The 18,812-nt window shown below is 40.5% G+C and overlaps 2 protein-coding genes across 5 annotated transcripts in view; one reads left to right on the forward strand and one right to left on the reverse strand.

Moving 5' to 3' along the window:
- Positions 1-330: 330 nt before the first annotated feature.
- LOC117538388 (myc box-dependent-interacting protein 1) lies at positions 331-15,848 on the reverse strand. 4 transcript variants are annotated; one of them, XM_034204035.1, is made up of 20 exons: positions 15,490-15,846; positions 14,558-14,638; positions 14,266-14,320; positions 14,063-14,157; positions 13,365-13,460; positions 13,118-13,228; positions 12,934-13,026; positions 12,661-12,746; positions 12,408-12,483; positions 11,905-11,969; positions 11,262-11,306; positions 10,347-10,422; positions 9,795-9,917; positions 8,912-8,995; positions 7,658-7,678; positions 4,916-5,356; positions 4,308-4,364; positions 3,769-3,843; positions 3,546-3,647; positions 331-3,080 (listed from the first exon to the last, which is right to left on the reverse strand). In XM_034204035.1, exons 1-20 carry the CDS (start codon positions 15,574-15,576, stop codon positions 2,979-2,981), a joined length of 1,971 nt encoding a protein of 656 aa, XP_034059926.1. In that variant the 5' UTR covers positions 15,577-15,846; the 3' UTR covers positions 331-2,978. The 4 variants fall into 4 exon arrangements, with proteins under 4 accessions (XP_034059926.1, XP_034059927.1, XP_034059928.1 ...); XM_034204036.1 differs by lacking the exon at positions 11,262-11,306 and having other exon boundaries at positions 15,490-15,848; XM_034204037.1 differs by lacking the exon at positions 8,912-8,995.
- A 1,489-nt stretch (positions 15,849-17,337) lies between these two features.
- tmem198a (transmembrane protein 198a) overlaps positions 17,338-18,812 on the forward strand; it is a 39,060-nt gene continuing 37,585 nt past the window's right edge. Inside the window, exon 1 of the mRNA XM_034203957.1 lies at positions 17,338-17,771. The gene's annotated coding sequence lies outside the window, so the exon portion shown is untranslated. The remainder of the gene's footprint in view (positions 17,772-18,812) is intronic.

Genomic DNA, 18,812 nt, shown 5'->3' on the forward strand with positions numbered 1-18,812 from the left:
TGATGCCTGCATGCTTTTCTCCTTTTTTATTTTGGGTGGAGAGTAAGTCATTGAACACAGCACACCCTGCTGGATGCTTCAGTGCATGTATAGAAGACCTGGGTTGCGGTCAAATTGTCCAAAAATCAATGTCTTTTCCTAACCACATTCCTTGACCTCTGTGTGAAACGTCACAGGATTAAGGAATAGCGGTTAGGATCATTCAAAAGGACTTAGGAAAAGACGACGAGGCTTCAAGAGAATCCGTCTGCACTGACATCCGTTAGAAACCTTCCTAAGATAAACTGACAATTGGAACAGCGAGCAAAAACCTTCTGAAAGTAGAACAAGTAGATTCTATGTAATCTTTATTATTATTGGTCAGTTAGGTACAGGAAACTTTTTGTCAAATCCCATATCTCATCACAGGACACTTCATTATCCATACAGACAATAGAGAACCAGACCCAGATGAAACGCTCACCAAATTACATATGTTTAAAAATAAAAAATATGAAAGTGGTTAACCTAAATGTGCGGGTGATGTTCTCACATGTGAGGCTTCTTCAAATACACATGAAAAAATCATGCACATCTTAAGTTGTTTAAATACTGAAAACCATTACAAAAATGTGTCCACCTGAGTCTGGTGGTTTGTAGATGTTCTCTGTGTCCTGTCTCCATGTAATCATGTTTAGGTCTGTTTGGACCACGATACCCTGGAGACATTTTGAGGCAAGGCTGATGGATCACAGGCAATTATAATCAGGACTGATTTGAGAGGGAACGGTGGAAGAACACACATTATATATAACCACCCACCCTCCCTCTATTTAGAATAACAAAATAAATAATACAAAATAAAGAAATTGCCTGTTTCAGCTCCCTCAAAAGTGACCAAAGTATCATCGTCTTAAATTAAGGGTGTTCACACAACAACACATGGGAATTCAGCATGCTCACAGTAACTCACATACAGATATGAATGTCTTTATAGAATATGTATCTGTCATCACAGCTTGGCAAAATTACACTTATACACAACAAATGCACAATAACACCTGGAACCATAATACCAGCCATTGGAAAAAGACCCAAATACGTTTGGGTTGTTCCAAAACTTCTGTAAAACGAACTCCCTCATTCCCTGGTGGTGATATCGTTCAATAACAATAGCCTATAGATAAAGAATTGATGTTTTCAAACAACCCGTAAACACACACATACAACCGCACACAACCATTTTCTCGCACACTTATTAACAACATCATGAGCAATGTGCATCTCTTCTGAGTCAGTGACTGGATGCATGTGAGATAGTTTCGATGACCTACAGTAAGCGGCTATGTTGAGAGCAGTAAACCTGACAGAAGTACAAAACACTCCATAACATCCTACAGTAAGTTGGCAATTATGTTGACATATATATTAGGCTATATGTAATCATTGCTTGGTAGCATACAAAAATAAAAGAAGTTGCTCTGGTGCATATTCTGAATCATCTGCATTTGAGTTAGGGTGTCTCAATGCAAATGGAAGGATTTGTTTTCGGCACATTTTTCAAATGAGGCTGGCTCAGTTTATATATATTTGATTAGCTTTAAGGTGGACCATATCTGCCTTACTATTATACTACCAGTAGCAGCGTCTTTTTTTTGTCGTTTTTTTGTCCAGCTTTTCGGCGAGCCAGGCTAATGCATATTTGGAATCCCTTGTGAAAAAGAAATCCTTGAAAAGATTTGTTTACATGCCCACTCAACACAACTTCACACAAGTTCAAACAACAAGGATTCAAAAACATGTCTGTCAAAGATGGAAACAGTTTTTTTTTCCTACTCTATAGGGCTCTGTAAAAAGTATTTTTGTTGGAATTTTAAAGCATTTTATATTGAATTCCTGCTGTCTTTAAGTAGAGTGATGCCAGTTAAATGCATTGGTTTGGATTTGAACAATAGGTTTATAATCTATCACTATTCGATCTAAACCAAGACAACAACAAGGCCCATGTTCTAATGTTTCACGGGTAGATAATTAAATTAGGAATAAAACAAGGGCTGAATGTGTCCAACAGGCATCGTGACAGCAGCAGAGCCCCAGGACTAATTAGAGGGATTGTGGATCATTAAACAAGAAATACTGGCATCTTAGATGTTTACCAGCCTGCTGCATGTAGCACATGGACATGTGTAAGAGAAATAAACGACAATTGATGGCTACACATGTGGCTAAAACATGCCATTGCCAAAAATAGAAATGTGTTTCAACAACCCACTCTCATTAATGAGCGGCTAAATGCAGTCCCTGCTGTTCATGAGATTGCAAATGTTGTCACTTAGAACAATTTAGGGGAAATTGCCAGCTAGGATATGTTTTTACTTTTCAATGTGTTACTCTCCTTGGGGAATGTTTCTAAACAGGACTCAGCTCAACTTTCTGTCAGCCTGGCTTACAACTACAATAACTACATTTGTCACTCTAAGGGATACTTTGCTACACTTGGCGTTGACTTCATCATTTTACACTATTCTCTCAGTATCAGATGAACAAAAGCTCAAAAGACATTTTCTCTGTTGTGTTGGGGAAATAGGCCTCGGAAAGTTAATGATGAGACATGACTAAGAATAAAACGACATGCGGCAATTGCAGCAGTAGCCATTGCAGAGGCAACAATCCCTGCATCTATCTTACGTGATCGGGATTCTCGAATCAATTCCGCCGGTGTGGTGTAGCAGAAGCAAGACAACAAAGAGGGGAACCAGTGAAATGGCCACTTCTGTAACTGTCATTTTGGCAGAAATCCACAGAAATGCCAAGATCCACTTTTAGCACAGTGTAGCAGACCTTAGAAATGCACGATTTCAGCCAGGGCTGTGACAGCTCTGCTTCTATGGCCAAAGTCCTAGGAAAGGTAATATTGGGGCAAGAAAGGATAGGAAAGATCGAGGCAAGAGAAAGAGAGATATGAAAAGGAAGCTGGAATGACGTCCTGTCCTCCTTCTTCACAGCCTCTGGGTGAAGTTCTCAGGGAATACTCCTTTAGCGGCATTTTCTTTGTTCTGCTTCCAGTCGTCCTCCTTCATTCCCATCAGCCACCCATCATCCTTAAAACACACACATCATGAATGAATGTACACAACTGTGTGTGTGTGTGTGTGTGTGTGTGTGTGTGTGTGTGTGTGTGTGTGTGTGTGTGTGTGTGTGTGTGTGTGTGTGTGTGTGTGTGTGTGTGTGGCCTAGCATTACTATACCTGTTTACACAGTCAAGTGTGGGGACTCGCCTCCCTTATGGGGACACATTGGAGGTCCCCATTAATTTTAGGGTGAAGACTTGGTTAGGTTTAGGATTAGGGTTAGGGTAAGGGTAAGGGTAATGTTAAGGGTAAGGGTTAGGCATGTGTTGGTTATGGTTAAGGTTAAGATAAGTGTGTGTGTGTGTGTGTGTGTGTGTGTGTGTGTGTGTGTGTGTGTGTGTGTGTGTGTGTGTGTGTGTGTGTGTGTGTGTGTGTGTGTGTGTGTGTGTGTGTGTGTGTGTGTGTGTGTGTGTGTGTGTGTGTGTGTGTTTGTACCTGTTCGTCAGGGTTTTCAAAGGAGATAACCAGCACCACATTACCAGTCTTCATCTCCAGTTCGTCTGTGTCGTTGGCAGCGTAATCATGCATCACCAGGAGCTATATCACATAAATACTAGCATTAATGAAATCCATATATTCTGTATATATAAAAGATATTTTTGGGTTAAGTTAATGTTCGGCACTATTGAGATTTTTTCAATATTGTATCCTTTTTTACCTTGAACAAAAAGCCAGGTGGAATGTCTTCGGGCTCTGATGCAACTTCTGTTGATGGTGCCGCTACTTCAGGCGTCTAGAAAAACAGAGGGCTTATTAACTGACATGTAGTGCACACTGAAAACGTGTTCATCTTTTGAGGAGACATAATATCCCTCCATGATTTCACAAGAATATAGCAGCAGAATGTTCTAAAAAAAAAAGGTCTGTAAGTTGAAACTACTGGAAACAGGATAATTTCAGAAAAGGTTTGAGGTTTAAATGTACTGGAAAAAGCATAACATAAATAATGGTTTCAATTAAATGTAATCTGATGTCACAACATTTCCAGTACAGTTATTTTTTCCAATAATAAATGCAAAAATAATGGATGAGATGAGTGGTTGTGTATGAATGGGTGTACAATTTGTAATATAACAATATATAATGTAACAATATGATTGACATCCAATGCTACATAATTATAATGATATCTGTAATTTTGCAATAAAAACACATTGAAACAGGTATTGAATGTTACAGTAGTTCCACTTTACATACCTCCTCTGCCGGGGCTTCCTCCTCTGGTGGTGCTGCAGCAGCTGCTGCAGATTCACCCTGGGAGCAGAGAGACAAAGACAATACCAGAGAATGAGACAGGTGACATATTGAAACAAGGAGGAGGAAAGAATGGAAGAAAGCAGAACAGACAGACAAGACAACGACAGACAGAAAGGACAGGCCACACAGCCTAAACAGCAAGGTCCTGACTAATACAAGCAAGTATGTTGAATAGACGCTAAGCTTGGATACTAATGCAGAGTTTCAGTATAGTTAAAGTGTTTGCCCAGAGTACTATGTGCGTGGATTAGTGATAAGCAGTGACTGGGATTAGTTGTGTGTATTGAGAAGCAGATGTCAACACTCATCTCTTTCCCTCAGCAAATCATTTCCAACTTGCCCTTTGTCACAGTTAATGCATCCATGCTGCTGTTCCAGATGCATTCTAATATTTTCTATCTCAAGATTTCTCCATCTTTCATCCACAATGTATATATCTACTATCTGTTTCTTTCCAGCACCCCATGCTCAAACCTCCTACTCCAAAAATCGATGCATCCACAATTTTTCGTCCGGATGCATCTCTCCATTTTTCTCTCTCCGGTTACCTGACCCTCTTCATCATCCACTGCAGCAGCAGCAGGTGTGGCTTCTTCCTCAGCCGCGTCAATGGGAGACTCAGCTGCCGGTGTTTCCGGGGGGGCCACCTCCGCCGGGGGGGCCACCTCCTCCAGGGGGGTCACCTCCACCGGGGGGGTCACCTCCACCAGGGGGGCCACCTCCTCTGTGGGGCCACCGTCGTCGCCCCAGTCCTCCTGGGCTTCAGCCTCAGGATAGTTATTAGCCTCATCCCCCCCTACCTCCTCAACCGGAGCCACGGGGTCAATGCGAACTGGAACTGTTCCGTCGTCCCCCCAGCCGTCTTGGGCAGCTGCTATGGGGTCATAGCGGACAGGCTGCGCGCCATCATCCCCCCAGGCATTTACAGCAGCAATGACTGGGTCATAGTGCGGCTCGATGTACTCTTCCTGGGCATCACTCTCCTCATGCTGAGGGGCAAGGGTCAGGTTTCAAGGGGGCAGAGGTCAAAAGAGATATTTAACCAAATGGTTGAAGACATTTTAAGGGACGGAAAGGCAAGGTATACGGGAGATTGAAGGCCAGATTTAAGGGTTTAGCATTTCAAACGATAAAAGGATTGGAAATAAGCAATACAAGAAAAAAGGGTAGGGCCAGAGTTACAAAATGGGTTAAGGGATATTTTTGATCGACAATAGATTAGGAAATTGACAGAGATATTAAAGGGATGATAAAGGGGTGCATATAGGCTAAGTATCAATATAGTGCTTTTTTGAGCGCCAGTATCTTTTGCTAATTGTTCCCAAAGAGGAGAAAGCGTATGGAACCACTTAGACTAAAAGCGCTGCAGGTGTTGTCACTCCTTCTTTTCAGACAACTAAACATGTAATACATCCGATTGTTGCGCATGGTGAAAAAATAAAAAGATTAAATAAAATGCAAAGGGGAAATGCTAATCTATCATACAACACCAGCAACAATGCCGATATGTTGTCAAAATAGTTTTCTAGAAAAAGGAAACCCACACAACCCAACACCAAAAGCACTTTTCTACAGGAAGAAAAAAAACACTATATGGACACGCACCCTTAATGTTGAGTTTTTATAAGGACAGATAAGGAATTCAAAATGTAAAGTAGCTTAAACCTTAAAGGACCATACTGGTGATTTTGTGTGCTTTAGCCCATTAACTAATCATTTTTCTAGGCAGTGAACATGGTAAGCATTAAACATCAGCATGGTAGCATTTTTATTGTTAGTATGTTAGCATGGTGTAAGCATTTCACTCAAAGCACCACTGTTTTGAAAATGGTTGTCAGGTAATGTTGTAGGCTGTAGGTAATGGCTGATTAGTTAAAGAGCAAAAACCTAGTAAACCAGTAGAATGGCCTTTTCAAAGATGTAAACATGGACACGGATCAGGGAGATGGCATGAAGCATTATTTAGGTTGATATTTTAGAACCAGGCCATGAAAGATGCTAATTGACATTGATGGGAGGAGTTCAGCAGAAAGTGATCATCATCACCATCATCATCATCATCATGAGACCCAAGAATAATGATGTAGGATAAACCTTTACAGAGAAGGTTCAGGTTAAAAAAAAAAGACAGATGAAGATAAGGAAGGGTGGCAGCAGAAGGCAGAAACGCAACCACTGTCAGCCTTTTCCCATCAGAAAATAGATGTCGGATCTTCTGCGTGTAGTTTGCAGGTTTTATTCCCACGGCTATGTTCAGATGGAGAAAGAGGAAGGAAGCTTTGTAAGAGTAGAAGTGTCGTTCCTTTCTGAGCTATCACGGCTTTGCCTCAAGCTCTGATACAGCAGAGTTGTATGTTTGTTGAGACACGTCTCTCTTACAGGAATAGGGATGAACGGAAAGGTTAGTTAATGGTCGGAATGTCACCAGGCTTTGTGAAGTTGCCCACTAGCCCTTATGAGTTTACCAGTCTCATTTCCATGAAACGATCCAGTGAGAACTTGGGCAACTTCACTCAACTTTCAGAACAAAACTGTTCCCTGTGTGTCACATGGAGCATGGAGCTATCATGTAAAGGCTGTACATGTACTGCGACATGTAAACACACAGGAAGGAGGGGAAACAGAAAGAAAGGAGGTTGATTCAGTTACAAATCATTTCACAAAGAGTTTTGAAATGTACAATTACATTTATGCTAAGTGTGTGTGATTTGTGTGATCTTTTATCAGTGGTGTCTCACAATACATATTGTATTCTGTTTACATACTGTGCCTTCCAAACCTATAGTAATGTGAAAGCGAGAGCTCTTAAAAGAGGATTGCACATCACACACCATTTGTGTTTAATTTCATATATTAAATATACTGAATATAACAGTGTAAAATGTCAATTTGAAACTGAATTGACCCGAGCTCATTCCCAGGTTCTTTTTGTGCTGTACAACAATCACTTCAGTGTTTAGTGTTATCACATCAAAGCACTGCAGACACAAAGATGACGCACAGACAGATTCGGGACGGACAAATGATAGAGATACATTCAGGAAAAGCTTCTTTCTATAGAGTAGTCGCCATTATAGAAGTCCCTGCTAAGCATGTTGTGCCCGTGCCAGCCAGCACAGGGACCATGGGGCTTGTATAATGGCTACATTAGTAGTAAATGTAAGCAAGGACAAACAAATGAATGGTAGTATGAAATCAAATGAGAGTATGCTGATGAAGATGATGATCATAATGATTATTATATATTTTGCACATTAAGAACACAAGTAGGATGAGGATGATATGCTTACCCATGAGTCCCAGTTTGCAGGCTTTGAAAAAACAGAAGATGCAACAAATGAATAACTAAATTGTGTTTGCTTGTGGTTTTAAAGTAGACATTCTAGTTGCAATACCCATGCTCCAAAGCTACAAGCCCATAGCAACAGATCTCCAGCAGAACAGGAAAGAAGAGAATCTGTTTAATAAGTAATAAATGCAAAGAAGGGCCACTGTCATATGCTTGTTGGACATGCCACCCACAGAGTGAGTAAAATGTGGGAGAAAATGCATTAACCTTTGCAGTCTAATTTATTGTTTAAATTAGCTGTTGCAAATGAAAATGTCAAAGAGTCAACACAAAACCCCTTTTTTGTCATTGTCATGTGACAGCCTTGAACGTTTTAGTTAGAGGTTGCTTACTGAACTCTATGCACTCTATGCAAGAACACTTGAACAATAACAGCTCAATTGTGAATGATACATGTGTTTATGTTAGTGCTTTAATGCTGTAAATCTAATGAATCACTTCACTACATACAGAAATATCACAACCACAAAAGATCCAGACTTTGTCATCTATCTATCTCCAGGACGTTCTGCTCTGGCTAGGGCCACTTTGCTCTGTTAACTACTGATGGGGTCATGGAACACAGTAGGCCACAAACCATTCATCTATCAGGTATAATAATGCTTAAAGAAAACCATACCTGGATCAAACAACAGCTGAACATATCTTAGGTAAAATAACACAAAGTGTACTTCTTTATCTGACTTTCTAAGTATTGTAAGCAACTATTTGCTTCCCATCTGTATGCTAAACGCATGTCCTTCCAGTATCTAAACCCACAGTGCAGTTTGGAAGAGAGAGAAGTAAGAGCAGAGCAGGGCTGTAGTCTTCATGCCATGACTGGTCTGTGGATAGAGCTGAAGCAGGAAGAAGTGGTCACTAAAAGCAGGTTTCTACAGATCGTCATGCCAACCTCTACCTCTTGTTTAGTCAATTAGAAAGCCAGCAACACCTCAAACTATGCCAAGCTTACTAAGTGATTTTAAATATGTATCCAGTCTAATCAAGCTAGTTTCAATATATTTAAAGTCAAACATTGCACCGCAACTGGAAATGTTGTTGGCTAAAAGAAAACGTTATCATCAATGCTCTATATATCAATAAAACAATGACTTTAAAACATTTCTGAATACAAAATAAAATCTCTTGTGAAGCTTGGCTTTTCTTGCAGAGGAGGGTCTCTACAACCTATATGTGCATGCTGTAAATGATCCACCTGTGTGACCGTGGAGGCTTTGGTTGTTGCACTGAAAGAGTCCGGGTCCATCTCCAGCAGGCTGCTCGCTGCAGGACTGTCACACTGATAACAACAGGAACACGAGGGCTCATTGGCTAACTGAGCGCACAGAGGGTCAAGGGACAGGCACACGAGATGGCAAAGCAGAATCAAATAGGATGGAATAGAATAGATTGGAATAGATTAGAAAATAATAAATTAGAATAGATTAGAATAGAAGTAATATAATGGAATAGTAAAGTAGTAAAACAGTATGGTATAGAATAGAATTGAAAAGGATAGAATAGAAGATAATAGAACGATGATAGAAAAAGAGAAAATGGTTGGATAGAATAGAATAGAAAATAAAATCATAGCATTGAATAGAATATGAGTAATATTATGGAATGGTAAAGTATAGAGTATGGTAGGATAAAAAACAGTATGGTATAGAATAGAATAGAAAATAATAGAATAGATAGTAATGGAATAGAAAAGTATAAAATAGAATAGATAAGGATTGGATCACATAGAAGAGAATAGATCAATGATAGAAAAAGAGAAAATTACTAAATAGAATATGGTTGTAAAGAATAGAATAGAAAATAATATACTTGAATTGAATAGTATGGAATATAATAGAAAATTATAGAATATGGTAAGATAGTATATAATGGTAGAATAGAATAGAATACAAATAAAGTAGGACAGTATATAATAGGATAGTAGAATATAATAGTTACCACCCAATTAAATGGAAGCAAAAAGAATAGAATAGAATCAGATAGAATAGCAGACGTAGAAGGAGGGCCAGACTCTGACCTGTGCCGTAGAGTTACAAGTTAAAAGGCTGTCTGTTTGTAGACAGCAGCCGCTCACTCACCTCTGTAGGGGAGGTGACGCTGATATCAGGAGCCGCTGCAGCATCAAACATGCTGATGATGTTCTCTGTTTTCAACTCCTTACAGGGGGTCACCTTGGGGGGAGGAGGCATTGCAGGCCTCAGCTGAAACAGAGAGAGAGAGAGGGGCTCAAATTCGGTCTGCATTTTAGGATGGTTTAAGATATTTCAACGTATTTATTTTAAAGTTGTGCTTTTTACACCGGAAGAAAATGCATCACATCTATTTCAAGAGTCACAGTTGCTCAGGGGAGGGAAGTGAATCAAAATGTATTAGAATGATGTTGTTTAATGTTTCTAAATTATTAGACAGTATGCTGGAGTGTGTTTGTTGTTTTCCAAAATTAGATTTAAAAATCTCAAACTCAGAAGACAAACATGTTCATTTGTCATCATTGCAGGAAGAGCACAGAAGTAACTGGTTGTATACAAATCTCCTACATTAAAAGCATCCCACACCTGTGTTAAGAAAATTATTCAGAAACAATGCCGAACAAAGAGACAGCCTCAATCTGTTTGTTGAAGTTTGTTTACCTTGGATGGGGATTTGGGGATTGGCGGCGGTCCTCCTGGCCTGAGACTGTGGTTAGCTGCTTCTTTCCCACTCGCACTGAGTAAATGAGAGAGATAGAAAAGACAGACAGATTACAGAGAAAGTAACAAGGAGGGCAAACGCTGTGAGAGAAAGGTCGAGCAAAGATGCCGCTAAAAGCTACCACAACTTGAGAAGTGACGATGCATGCTGTGCAAGGGTCTGAACAAAAGCTGTTGTTGCAAGAGCTTTCATGCAAAAAGTGAGTCTTCCGTCCTCTCGTTTCCTCCCTCCATCCCATGCAAGCAGGCTTTGTCGGTGCTTCGAGGAAATCCTCACAAGCGCTCAGTGTTAGAAGCATTCACTGTGATATTGATATATTCTAAAGCTGGCAAAACAGCCCCAGAAAATAAGAGTTGAAAAACCTAAAATGTAATGCTAGACCAGGCAATTCTGTATATCGGACTGTTCAAATCGCAGGAGGTAAACACTCAAGAGGGTACAACTTAGTCTCGTGGTTTGTTATTAGCAGCTTCATTAAGAAATAACAGAGGAAGTGAAACAGAGGGTTTAGACTTGGGACCCAGAAACTGATTTACTGTAGGTCATCTGGCCGCCTAGTGTGTTCACCCAGCCATGTATATTACTACTCAGTACCTTGGGTATTAGAGTTGTATTGTTGCGTAACAGTGTTGCCAGGTGCAGCGTTTAACATGCAGTTTTGCTCAACTCTTATATCTGGGTGCACAGCTCTACCATCTGTGTTTCTGTGAATTCACGTCACAACGAAGCACTACTTCTCCTCCAAACCTGCAGACCTGCAGACTGACTGACAGACAGACAGCTGGACAGACAGGTCAATCGGACAGACAGACAACAGTTGTGTCACCATGGTTACCACAGTGGCTGTAGGTTACCTCCTATTTGTTCCTGACGATGAGGCGCCGCGGGATTCTGTCTTTCTGAAAGGGGGGTTCAGGGATGGCTCCAGGTTAATGCATGCCTCATTGTTTGTGTATTCCTGTAGCTTAACATGTTTTTAAGAATGATGTTTTGATCCATATGTTTTGTATGTGATTGTTAGAAATAACATAACCGCTTAATTCACTGCTGATTCAACTTCCAATGCAGCACAGTGTATTCATAAGGCACGATGAATTGTGTGCTCTCAAGAAGTTTAAATATTTGCGTACATTTCTGAAAAGATATTTGCCCATTTCTAGAAGGTGCCATAAATATGCAACCAAGCAAGTATTTTCTTTGGTGGCTGATGACTGACCGGTCAGTGATTGACCGATGAGGCTCAGCGTTTCACACAAACACATGTGTTTAGGCAGACTAGGGATATTTTGGAATTGCCCAAATGTAACTGGGTTTTCACCGTAGTGCGATATTTACAAAATATCTCAGTACTTCTGAGTACTGAATAGCATCACTGTTACCTGAGCATGTGCTGATATTCATAGATTACATTGAATACCTATATGCTGAAAATATATCTTGCTGCTTTATTTTGTGAATCTCTTCAGAATTGCTATTTTGGATGTTTAAGGAACCAACCTGCTTGCTGCCTCTGTGCCTCTATCCTCCAAAGTATCCAAGACGTCATGCAAATCCTGATCCAACTGTAGAGGGGGAAAGACGATGGGTTAGATATAACAATACCTACATTACATCATCATCGTCCTACACGTTTGTGGCACGATCAATGCACATTCTTTGAGAAAAATCATGACAATGTGTTTTCTGTTCTTCTGGCTCTGTAATATCATATAGATTCGGCAACGTGTGAAGGTCTGCCACAGCTTGTTTGCATCATCATGTCCAAATTCAGATGGAAAACATTTAAGACTCTCTCTCCTCTTGCTACAGAAAATAATCTCTCTGCATTCAGTTAAAACCCAATGTCTGCAATATGTTTTTTTTAGATTCAATTCCTGATGTAATTTAATAGTGCACTGTTGACATTCTTCATCAACTGTTATCTGGCGTATCAAGTCAATGTGTGTTTCCCAGTGTTGATCTAAATGCAGCATTAGCAGAGGTCTATACACACGACTCACCCGGCCAATTTCCTTGTGAAACTTCTCCTCAAAACCAGACAAACTCTGAAAGGTGCTGACATAAAACCCGACACGACTAAAAATGGAGAAGAAGAAAGGGAGAAAGTCAGTATTGATTGCATGATTGTCTTGACTTAGTTTAATGGCGTGTAACGGTAAGCAATGTAACATGGATGTAAGTGAAATGTAATTACGGCGTCCATCCAACAGCGGGAGAATCAATTTCTCCAGACACTCACACACACGTACGCACCTGTTCCAGAGTGAAGGTAATTCCTCTTGCAAGTCAATATTAATCTCCTCAAACACCTTCTGGGCTCTATCCAACTCTTCTTCAGCCTGAAACAAACAAACACACACAGTTACATACCACTGTATATGTTTGTGTGTGTAGCATTCCCTGACATCCACTATTCTTCAACATGGTTTGTTTCAAGTTGTTATCGCATTTTTATGTTACCTTCATACATATATGACAAATGGCAGGAATAGAAAGTAATGAAAGTGCAGTAAGATTGTTGTGTACCTGGCTCCTGGACAGACTGCTCTGGGCAACATTGTGTGCAGACAAGATACCCTGAGCCCAACCTGGAGTGGCCCTCTCCAACAAGGACGACGGCTGGAAGAAAAACCAAGAAAACATCATGGAAAAAGTGATATTTATATTTATGAAAATTGCACATAGTGCCAGGTTTTAAAATGAGTTTTACCTTGGTGATTTTAATGCCCCCGTCCTTTTTCTTGGTCTTGTGTGTGGTAGCATAGTTGTGCCTGGCACTGTCGTAATCCACCAGCTTCCTGTCCCTCTTAGCTATACGTGACTGAGCAGAAAAGAGGAGAGCACATAGTGGTGTTACGTGTCTTCCCCTGCAAGGAACCGTCTGTTTTCATCTTCCAAACATGCACTTGTTTCTCAACACTAATATTGGGTTAATATTTATGGACCACACAGCTTACCTTGATATCAGGGAACTGGCCCAGGTAGGTATCCATGGAGATGAGGGCATGATCGACCAACTTCTGATGGTAGTCAGTCCACAGCACATCGCAGTCCTGTAGCATGGATGGACATAATTGTACCATAAACACAATGAGAGATTGAAGAGGACCAATTGGGTCGCTCTTTTATTAACAGGCTGTTATTGCTTGTTTTAAGGCAGCATGATGCCCCCCTGGATGTATTTGTCCACCATTTTTGATTACATTCCAGTAGCTCTGTTGCCAAATCTTGGCTCATGGTTCGTTATCGAAATTAAGAACAGCATTAAAACCCTTTTTACTGATTGCAGAATCTTGTAGCAGCTAGCTCGTGGGAGATTTGTCGCATTAGAACCATTAACACAAAAGTCATTTCAATTGTAAAAGCGTCGAAGGAAAATCTAAAGAGCTACTCAACATTTATCACAAGAGATTTTAATGTATAATTTGGCTCTTTCTGCCAAGAGGACACAATCTCACACTGAGAACAAATGGTCTCTGCAAAGCAAAAGCTAGAGAGCCACACACACACACACACACACACACACACAATCAACTGATATTCTTTAATAAGAAAAGTGGCTGTGACCTCTACAGGGAAATCAGTGTGTCCTCACACTCTCAGAGATGCAGGCAATCTCTGTTTATTAAACACCTCCATGAAAAGAGTTTCTCACCTCCGCAATGGAATCCACCTCCTTCTTGCCGTACCACTCCGGCTCATACATGTCAGCCAAACACCCCTGCACGTTTTTGGAGGACTCGTGCATGGCTGAGGAGATACACATACATTAGTGGAACATCTGTGAATTTGTTCCTCTTCTATTGTGTGTTTATATGTACAGCTCGGTACATGCAAGTACATGGTTGTGTGTGTCACCTTTTACTGCTTCCAGGTATGCCCTTAGGTCCCTTTGCAGTTTGCTGCCTTCAGTCTTAGGGTGAAACACAAAACATGGGGCTCAGAACACAAAGCATCCCAGTGAGGAGACACATTCTCAAACGGTTATGTACATCATTTAAAATCAGCAAATGCTAACCTGTTATACCAAATGCTAAATTCAGTTTGTATAATATTAATAATGATATTTGGACAGCAGCTTCATTGATTTCCAGGCAAATGTACATTATGGCTCCATACTAAAAAGTGCCATTCATTGGACTGTACTCACATATTGTTTGTTGAAGTTGATCACTTCTTCCTCAAAAGCAATATCTTTGGTCTCATCAGCTTTGCCAAGCTTCTGAAGAACCTGTCAGTCAAACCCATGATAACATTAATGACAATACTGAGGGTAAGGTTAGCAATTTATACTAAACATTCATCAGATTTCCTGTCTTGATCTCTCAATGTTTTCAACTGTAATATAAATGTCTCTTTTATTGTTTAAACGAGCAATGGGAACACACAATAAACAAATACTGTTTAATCTTCTAAAAGGTAAGCAGAAATAAGTCACATTGTCAGTATATCATGTATAGAAGCATGCCTTATACCCACGAGTCACATGTTGTTAATTCAATGGCATTCACACATTGTTAACGCACACTGGGTTTACAGGGGCATCATTATCGGTTTGCTCTCTGCCTGTCTCTATTTAACCCTACAGCAAATGATGCATTATGATAGAATAGCGCCCCCTGCCCTTTATTCAGAAAACAACGCGCAGGTGCATGAACGCATTGACTAGGCCTCACATCTGCCATCTATACAGAACGTATTGCAGCATGGGTAATACCCATCATCGTACTGCTAGAAAAACGAAAGACAGTGTTTCTGCAGCCACCATCTCTGTGACAAGCTGTCAATGAAATACTCAAAGGGGGATTTAAAATGCCCGAAACCTTCCAGTTATGTGCTAAATTATGAGCAGGGTTATAGTATATCTCGCTGCAATATGCACGTGCCCGCTGCATGACATTGAGTTCAGAAACGATGTGTTTAAAGAGGATATCCCCATCCCCAAATACAGCATCCCTGCTCCTATGAGGATGTCGTGATGCGACACTGCGTCTCGGTGGAGGATGCGGCACTGCTGCTTCGCGGCTTGTAGGCCTGCATTGTAATTCCCTATACATTTACACATTAGTGAGCACGTCTTACCTTTTCTTGGGCTCTCGTCAGTTTTTTCTGAACGTTGCTGGCCACTTTCCCTGCGGTCAGCCCCTTCCCCAAATTCAACTCAGCCATCTTGTAGCGTAGATCTGTCTTTGGATGCGGGAAGGAAGGAAGGAAATAAGAGCAATAACGATCGGATGGACCGCTACGGCGACCGTTGAGGCAAATTCATCAATGTCCAGTGGAGAAATATTTGGTGATAAATGTAATTATGGGATGTTATGATTGTATCTCTAGGAGGATGTGGATGCAGAAAGCTAAGCTGTATTCTCAAATGTTGAGCTGCTGTGTGCGCGTCCGTGACAGAAGAGGATGCTGTCAGAGATGCTCTTAAAGGCACAGATGCTGCTGCGCGTCCACAAGGGGAAGATAAACGAGACTACGAGCTGAGCACAATGTGCTGTTTTGAATATTATTTTACAATTTCCTCAAAAATATATATTTGTTGATCTTTGAAATGTAGTTTTTTTGTTTACTTTAAAGATTGCTTAAATACATGTGATCATTTAGTCTTTCATTGATCAATGAATCAATGGTTAATGCATACCAGCAGTCAGTGTACAGTATAGCCAACAACGCATTGTAAACATAATAAGAAATCAGACCAGGCCTTCTACACAACTGTCTATTAACGTTTCAACGATCCATCTGTCGTAATCTGATATTATATCGTTACATAAGTGACATGTGGACCTTTAAGAGTAGGATATTTCACTATAAAAGGAAGGTCAGAAATCAAGTGAATCATCAAGTAATCACTCCTAGACACTGAGAAAAACAAATGTAGGTTTTGAGAATTACGTTTCTTGTTTTTTTTCCTGCAGCTGTTAATGTTGATGTTAGTTAGGGTTAAAAATATAATAAACCAAACGTTCCCAAATAAATGTGAATATAAGCAATGTTACAGGCTACATACTCTGATACCCTGACAGTGTGTCTTTTCTGGGATGGTAAAGATATATCAGGAGGAGTACGGAACTACATTGTATCTGACACACAGGCTACACCAGGCTCTGTCTGGTGAAACAAATAAATACATGTCTAGATCCACAAGCTCTCCAGGAGATGGCGCCGTTGGCCAACATGTTATCCACCGACAAATAGTATGAACAAAGCTATGATTCATTTCTTTCACGGCTGAAAAACTAAATAATAAAAGACTGGGGCTTTTTAGATTCTCAGATACTCTACCAACATCACCAGATCAGGCTGTTCCGAGTGATGTTAAAAGGAATTCATGGTGTGGTCTTAACTAGAAGTTGGCTACATCACTCACATTTCCTTACTCTGGTGAACAACAACCCAAACAATATTTGAACATTTTCATTTTACATCCAATAGTATGTTGAAACCACAGCTCTTTATTGACACAGGTGGCTGGTGCTGGCAGGGAGCTATCCAAGGTCCTGATAGTACACTGATGCTACTGAGGGGAGAAACAGGCAAACATTACACTGGACGTAATTATATCTCTGTTGCATAATCTAGCATGAGAGCGTACTTATAAACTATCCTTGAATGTGAGAAGTAAAAGGGTTTGGTGTGTGGAGGGTGTGATTACATTACACAGATTTGTCATAATCTGCCAACGCAGTGAAGCACTTCTTTGAAAATGTAAAATGACTCGGGTTTTTTTTTTTTAAATCCTCACGCCCCCCCCCCCCCCCCCCTCTCCACTTTCTCCCTCTGCTTTTCCTCCCAGTATCTTTATCCCTGACAATAACAACAGTTGGCCACGAGTCACCAAACCCATTCGTTCTCATATACACATGAATAGCTCCTCTTGCCACCCCCCCTCTCGTGCTGCAGGAATGGTTTAACCCGTTACCCACAGCGAGCGAGACAGAGAACACAAAGGAAGCGCATACACGGGTCGATTTAGGGGGGGATATCTTAAGAAAGCATGATGTAAACACGGAATAAAAACCGCAAGGCAGCATTTCCATTTCCCGTAGCACAGCTCCATTATTGGCGTTCAATATTCCATGAGGTCCTGGCGAACAGCAGCGCGGTTGTCTGGACGCAGTAAGTGAGAAATTGAAGCCAAGAGGAGTTGAGCATTGTTTTAGTCTTCGCTTCAGGCTTCTTGGAGTTGCACGCTGTGTTTCTTTCTTTTGGACCGAGCCCGGTTCCCTGAGATGATAATGTTGGGTTGTTCAAGCAAACAAGTGGACATGATCTTCTCCTTTCTTTGAAAAAAAATCGGTTTTTCTCGTTTGGACTCGGGGACGACAAAGAAAACCACGCGGATATGATGCATTACTGATGTGAGTGTTCTTTGTTCATGTCAAAATGACAGTTGTGTTATGCTAACTAAGCACGTAGCCTATAGGTGTTTTCCTTTTTTTACTAAGTCTGTCTTTGTCACAAATAACACATTATAACGTTTTGTCCAGTGATCTCCACCCAGCCTTAACGCACCAAAATGTCCTACTGTAAAACCCTCCCCAATGGCTTATTATGTTGCCCACAGCCTTGCGCCCGTCAGTGTAATTGCCTTTGAAAATTGGACACATGGACGACTGACTGTCTCCGCTACTCTATTGTTTTCCCTCTATTGTTTTCAAACCGTTGCCATTGGTTCTCCAACACAAGGCTCGAGCACTTTGAGACCCCGCATATCAGTGACATCCAGATGAATCCTTCATGATGCGTGGGAATTAATAATTGAAAAGACTAAACTCTGAATTTGATACCCGTGTACATAATTGGTTTGGACAGCGTGTAAACAGTGGGAGCCAAATTGATTTACACTGGCAGAAAGTCACTTGAACCTACATTCTATCTATCTATATATCTATCTATATCTAGTGATCTGTCTGTCTGTCACTCTATTAATCAACCAGTGTCAACCGACAAACAACTACATTAAATTGAATATAGTATATCCAAAAACATAGGACTGGGTAACAGTAATAGAACATGAAACATCTTCACAATGAACAGTGTGTGCTGTAGCGAAGTAATTATAGGCAGCAAGCCTGCTGAGCTAAGTGTGCAAGCATTTGCCTTTGTATTTCCTTTGTTAAACATGCAAATGTCTTTGAACAGCGTATTAGTGATTTTCTGAAAATGGCACAGCATCAACGTGTGTGTTTTCTCTCCCACTTCAGCAATTTAGGATAACATTTTTCAAATATGGATCAAAACCAAACCGTTTGCCATTAAAGGATTGCAGTTGTTCCACTAATTACACATATTTTGGTGCTAATAATAGATATGCTTGTTTATGTTTGATACAGTATGTCATGAATTAGAGCCTTCTGCTGTTAGACCACTAATTGTTCATTTTGGTACTCAGATTCCTT

This window comes from Gymnodraco acuticeps, unplaced genomic scaffold, assembly GCF_902827175.1.
Source record: "Gymnodraco acuticeps unplaced genomic scaffold, fGymAcu1.1, whole genome shotgun sequence".
NCBI lineage: Eukaryota > Metazoa > Chordata > Actinopteri > Perciformes > Bathydraconidae > Gymnodraco > Gymnodraco acuticeps.